Below are 6,390 nucleotides of genomic sequence, written 5' to 3'. Positions count from 1 at the left end.
AAAAAAAAAAAAAAAAGTTTGAAATAATCTCCTAAAAGATACACTTAGAAAGAGTACGACCTAGTATTTGATAAAGCAGGGTGACTATAGTCAATAATTTAATTGTACATTTAAAAGTAACTAAAAGAGTATAATTTGATTGTTTGTAACACAAATGATAAATGCTTGAGGGATAGATACCCCATTTTCCATGAGGTGATTATTACTTACCACATGCCTGTATCAAAGTATCTCATGTAGCCCACAAACATGTACACTTGCCATGTACCCACAAAAAATTGTTTTAAATCTCTTTCATTAAATGATAAAGCCCCAAATTCCCAAATTTCTCATCAAAAATATATACCTTGTGAATCCTTCTTATTAAGACAGATGCAAAAAACCGTAATGTTATTCTCAGTTCATCAACAAAGGATTCATCATCTGTCACATCCCTTCAATAAGGAGAAAAACAAATATTCAGAAGTTCAGAGAAATATAGTTTCACTTTCTACAAACCAAGGGAAATTTTTCCTTTTTTCTGTTTACTTAAGCTACTTTTCTTTTTTCATTTACAAATAATACATTTCACTGTAGAACAGTAAGAAATGTACAAAAAATAAAACATCTACCATAAATCTAGCATCAAGACATAATCACTATTAACTAAATTATAACATATATTTCCTTGCAGATATACACAACTACATAGTCTTATTTTTACAATACTGAGATCATGTTCTAAGCAACATCAAAGAAAGTTCAAAGAAATAAAACAATGAATAACTTTGGAGAAGCAATAGAATTAATACAAAATTTTTAACTAGTTTAAAATACTTATAAAATAATATAAATTCTAAAATTAAAACAAAAAAGGTATGCTCCATTTGAAAAAGAAATTTAATGAACTGAAACTCAGACATTTTGTAAAACAGAAATTCTGACAACCTTCAACTGAGGAGTTACATTTTCCTGATGTTTGAAGGGCCCTAGAATTAGAACACTTCCCTAATTAAAGGCAAGAAAAGAAACGATGATATCTGTAACTCAATGATGGTATTGTTAACTTTCTTGGCAGAATAGGAAAGATAATTGTATCAACCATGCTTCCCACGATTAACCGGAAAGAAAGGGATATTACAGCATCAATAGCTACAACTGAGAAGAAAATATTTACTTTCACACTTAGAAATACAACTAGATTTTATGTCTAAAGTGTCATAATGCAGAGACGGGAGAAGGTAAGGGAGTCTTCAAGAAAAGATTCATTTTACAAAAGGCCTCACCATCAGCTTTAATTAAATGACAAATGCCAGATATTTAAGGCAGAATCAAATGTTTAAATTTACGTAGCTCTCCAGGAAAATATGGCATAGAAACGATATTAAATTTGTCTTAAACACTCTGGGTGAATTCAACTAGTAGTTTTTTTTTTTTTTTTTTTTCAGACGGAGTCTCGCTCTGTCACCTAGGCTGGAGTGCAGTGGCGGGATCTCCGCTCACTGCAAGCTCCGCCTCCCGGGTTTACGCCATTCTCCCGCCTCAGCCTCCCTAGTAGCTGGGACCGGCACCCCGCTAGTTTTTTGTGTGTGTATTTTTTAGTAGAGACGGGGTTTCACCGTGTTAGCCAGGATGGTCTCGATCTCCTGACCTCGTGATCCGCCTGTCTTAGCCTCCCAAAGTGCTGGGATTACAGGCTTGAGCCACTAAGCCCGGCTTTTTTTTTAATTAGAAATTTCAGTCAGGCATGGCGGCTCACACCTATAATCCTAATACTTTGGGAGGCCGAGGTGGGCAGATCACTTGAGGTCAGGAGTTTGAGACCAGCCTGACCAACATGGCGAAACCCCGTCTCTACTAAAAATACAAAAATTAGCCAGGCATAGTGGCACACACCTGTAATCCCAGCTTCTTGGGAGGCTGAGGTGGGAGGATGCCTTTAACCTGGGAGGTGGAGGTTGCAGTGAGCTGAGATCGCGCCACTGCACTCCAGCCTAGGCAACAGAGCAAGACTCCATCTCAAAAAAAAAAAGAAAAGAAAAGAAAATTCAAAATAGACTGAATCAATATAAAACTAGGGTAGATGTCATTAAACATCATATGTACAAGCCATGGAGGTGCAAGTGTTCAAATATATATTAAACACATGATGCTGATTTAAGAAAATATGTATTTATGGCTGGGTGCAGTGTCTCAAGCCTGTAATCCCAGCACTTTGGGAGACGGGCGGATCACGAGGTCAGGAGATCGAGACCATCCTGGCTAACATGGTGAAACCCAGTCTCTACTAAAAAAATACAAAAAAAACTAGCCAGGCGACGTGGCGGGCGCCTGCAGTCCCAGCTATTCGGGAGGCTGAGGCAGGAGAAAGGTGTGAACCCGCGAGGCGGAGCTTGCAGTGAGCTGAGATCCGGCCACTGCACTCCAGACTGCGACAGAGCGAGACTCTGTCTCAAAAAAAAAAAAGAAAATATGTATTTATTACATAAGTTGGATCTCTCTAATTTCAAAATAGATTTCTGTCAAATCTAAAGTATTTTTTGTATCTTCAAAAGCATAAGGCCCTTGTACATACATGGCATACACCAAAAACAAGGTACTTGGGGGAAAAAAACCCATTAATTCTCCAGGAAAACTACTGAAGCTATCTTTCAATTTAATGAAATATGTGAATACAGATTCCCCTCCAAAAGGTGTAATTATTTCAAAGGTGAAAACTGCACAAAAAATTATTAAATCACTATATTTAGAAGTGATAAGGAATTCTACAAGTTACTTTTCTTTCAAAACACAGACTAAGTTTTCTTCCTCTTTATCACCAAATTATTAACTGACTGATGCCTACATCAGTGGTTCTTAACTAGGGCCAAATATTATGCCTTCCAGGTCATATCTGGCAACCTCTGAAGACATTTTTATTGGTCACAACTGGTGGCAGAGATGTCTGCTACTAGTATCTAATGGGAGAGGCCAGGGGTGCTAATTATGTAATGCACAGTACTGCCCCCACAACAAATAATTATTTTGGCTAAAATGTCAACAATGACAAAGTTGAAAAATCCTAGTCTACACCAAAAACATGTCATTAACATGCTTAACTTAGTAGTATTCACTGTATCAAAGAAAAAAGATCTTATAAAAAGAACATACCTGTACCACGGATAAACGAAGTTTTCCAACACTAATTCGAGAACCTGCATAAAAATTATTTTTTAAAGAAAAATAAAACGAATTAGTTTTTGGAAAATAAACGGTACTATTTGGTAATATGTAACATTACCAAGAACCAATTTTATTATCACAAATAAAGACAGCAGGCCGGCAGCAGTGGCTCACACCTGTAATCTCAGCACTTTAGGAGGTCAAAGCAGGTGGATGGCTTGAGTTCACGAGTTAGAGACCAGCCTGGGTAACTTGATGAAACCCTGTATCTACAAAAAACACAACAATAAGCTGGGTGTAGTGGCATGTACCTGTAGTCCCAGCTATCTAGGGGGCTGAGGCAGGAGTTTCGCTTGAGCCTGAGAGGCAGAGGTTGCAGTGAGCCAAGATGTTGCCACTGCACATCAGCCTGGGCGACAGGGTGAGGCTCTGCCTCAAAAAAAAAAACAAAAACAAAAACAAAAAAACAAATAACGACAGTAATATAATACTTTCACATGACAAAATGTATATTTCAACCTTATATGATTGTGAGGATCAAAGAAAACATATGAGAAAACACTTGGAAAATCATAAAAATTTCACAAATAGGAAAAGTTACTATTAGAATGGCATGCACATATTTCTAAATATTTCCATAATCAAACAAAAAGTTAAATAAATTGTTGCTGACTCTGAAGCTTAACTGAACCAAAAATGTGCTATGGAAAGAAGAAAAACAGCAAGTTAGTCCTTTCCATTCCTAACTTTGTAAGTCAGTATTTTCAGAATATAATGAAGAAACAAGCAGCTAAGATTTACATAAGGGGTCAAAATTAGGTGTTAGTGGTTACCTTTGAAGGGAGTATAGTGGCTAGAGGGGAACACAAAGGGGAGTTCTGGGATGCTGGTAATGTTTTGTTTCCTGATCTGAATGCTGGTTACACAGATATGTCTGCTTTGTGAAAATTTTACCTGTACACTCAAATCAGTACATAAGTTATGTAAGTGAAAAAGTAACAAAACAAAATAAAACAAACCGTGGGTGTTAAATCTTCCATTTCTTGGATTTGGGTATAGCAGTATGTCATAATTTTTACAAGGAGTTGCAACATTGGGCAGTAACTTACATAAGCAGTAGGGAGGGAAGAAAATGACATATCTAATCTAACGCTTCCAAAATCAGATCATATATTTTCTCTGGTAGCAATAATAAAGATTGTGAATTTTCTAGTTTAAATATTAAGGGAACAATAATTTAGATGTTTTAGTACAAACACTAAGCACTGCTTATATGTGTTGGGAAATGAAAATACATATAAACAGGGATAACAATGAACAATGAATAGGATAGAGAGGAGACTAGAACAGGTTATCGTTAAACATTTGTTCTTCCTTTATTCCCCACATCCAACCAATCAAGTCCTACTGATTTTATATCCTAAGTAGTGTTTTTCTTTTCTTTTTCTTTTTTTGAGACGGAGTTTCACTCTTGTTGCCCAGGCTGGAGTGCAATGGCGTGATCTCGGCTCACCTCAACCTCCACTTCCAGGGTTCAAGCGATTATCCTGCCTCAGCCTCCCGTGTAGCTGGGATTATAGGCATGTGCCACAACGACCAGATAATTTTGTGTTTTTACAAGAGATGGGGTTTCTCCATGTTGGTTAGGCTGGTCTCGAACTCCCGACCTCAGGTGATCCACCCACCTCGGCCTCCCAAAGTGCTGGGATTATAGGCGTGAGCCACCGCGCCCAGCGGGTCCTCATTTTCTTACCCCTTATATTGCAGCAATGGCCTCTCAACTCCCTGCTTCCAAGCTCGCTCCCCTCCATCCTAAATAGAGCTGCCAAAGTAACCTAAAACATACATTTGACCACATCATCCTCTTGCATGAAATCCTCAATATATAAGAAAGGTGAAATTGCACTGATTTTGAAAGGGACCTGCTGGCATGAAGCAGTTGCATCACTTCCTTTTCACTCCCAGTGTACCCTATGAGTCACATCTAAAAATTCTAGAAAATCATCGACTTCCAGGATCAATTAATCTAAGTTCCATCAACATAGCCCTTAAAGTCATTTGATAGTCTTATTTCTAAAGGGCCATATACAATCCTGATTAAGAACTTAACCAGACCTGAGTTTTTTATTGAGTTCTGTAATCAACCAAATATGAAACTTGAGAAAATTATTAAAATTCTAAATTCCATTTACCTTTGGTAAAATTATCAATAATAGTACCCACTTCATAGGTTATATGTAGATTACATGAAATAATGAGCTTAGCACAATGCCTAATATACAGTAAGTATATCATAAATACTAGCTACTAGAATATTGTTTCCTTATTGCCCATATCCTCCCTCACACTTTACTCTCCAGTTTGCTGAACATTCCACCTTGTTTCAAGCCTCTCTTTCCTTTTGAAAGCTCTACCCAAATCCTGAAATACCCTTTCCCACACTATTAGTCTGGCAAACCTCTAGTTCTCCGATCTCATTGTCCCTCTCAATAGTTATGAACTTCTCCTCTATACTAATCTATATACTTTAATTTTTTTTCCATTATTGCCTGCATTAAATTATATTGTGATTACCTGTTTATATGCCTGCCTCCACTTCTAGACTAAAGTTCCTGGTAGAAAGGGACCATCTTCACTTTTAATCACTAGGGCCTAGCCCAGTTCCTACCTATAAGATACCAAAATATGTTCTTAAATGTGACAGCTAACATTTACTGAGCACCAGTATGTGCCAGGTACTAGACCACAGGTTTTATATAAGTCCTTTCATTTTTATGAATGAATGACATGCCAAAGACACAAATAATACTCTTGTTAGAAGTTTTCTTCAACAAACCTCAACTTGGCACTCTCCAACAGAAATATAATGTAAGTCACACATTAATTTTAAATTTTCTAGTAGTTACATTTTTTACAAAGTAAAAAGAAACAGGTGAAACTAATTTTATATTTTATTTAACCCAACACATCCAAAATATTATCATTTCAACATGTAATTAATATAAAAAATGAGATACTTGGCCAGGCGCAGTGGCTCACTCCTATACTACCAGCACTTTGGGAGGTCGAGGCAGGTGGATCACAAAGTTAGGAGTTCAAGACCAGCCTGGCCAATATGGTAAAAACTTGTCTCTACTAAAAATACAAAAATTGGCTTGGCATGGTGGTGTGCACCTGTAGTCCCAGTTACTTGGGAGGCTGAGGCAGGAGAATCACTTGAACCCGGGAGGCGGAGGTTGCAGTCAGCCA

The 6,390-nt window shown here is 37.3% G+C and overlaps 1 protein-coding gene across 4 annotated transcripts in view; it reads right to left on the bottom strand.

Annotated features, from left to right (window-relative positions):
• The window catches only part of SNX14 (sorting nexin 14), a 95,369-nt gene that overhangs the window by 65,589 nt on the left and 23,390 nt on the right, over nucleotides 1-6,390 (bottom strand). For 3 of the 4 annotated variants that reach the window (XM_011967618.1, XM_011967619.1, XM_011967621.1), the window contains exons 5-6: nucleotides 3,130-3,173; nucleotides 347-434 (exon numbers count right to left, since the gene is read on the bottom strand). The exons of the other annotated variant lie outside the window; for it this stretch is intronic. In XM_011967618.1, the coding sequence (XP_011823008.1) occupies nucleotides 347-434; nucleotides 3,130-3,173 (132 nt within the window). The remainder of the gene's footprint in view (nucleotides 1-346; nucleotides 435-3,129; nucleotides 3,174-6,390) is intronic. 4 annotated transcript variants of the gene reach the window in all.

The sequence above is a fragment of the Mandrillus leucophaeus genome, unplaced genomic scaffold (genome assembly GCF_000951045.1).
Source record: "Mandrillus leucophaeus isolate KB7577 unplaced genomic scaffold, Mleu.le_1.0 Scaffold804, whole genome shotgun sequence".
NCBI lineage: Eukaryota > Metazoa > Chordata > Mammalia > Primates > Cercopithecidae > Mandrillus > Mandrillus leucophaeus.
Note: the sequence above shows the minus strand (reverse complement) of the source record. Positions and strands in the feature narration are given on the sequence as shown.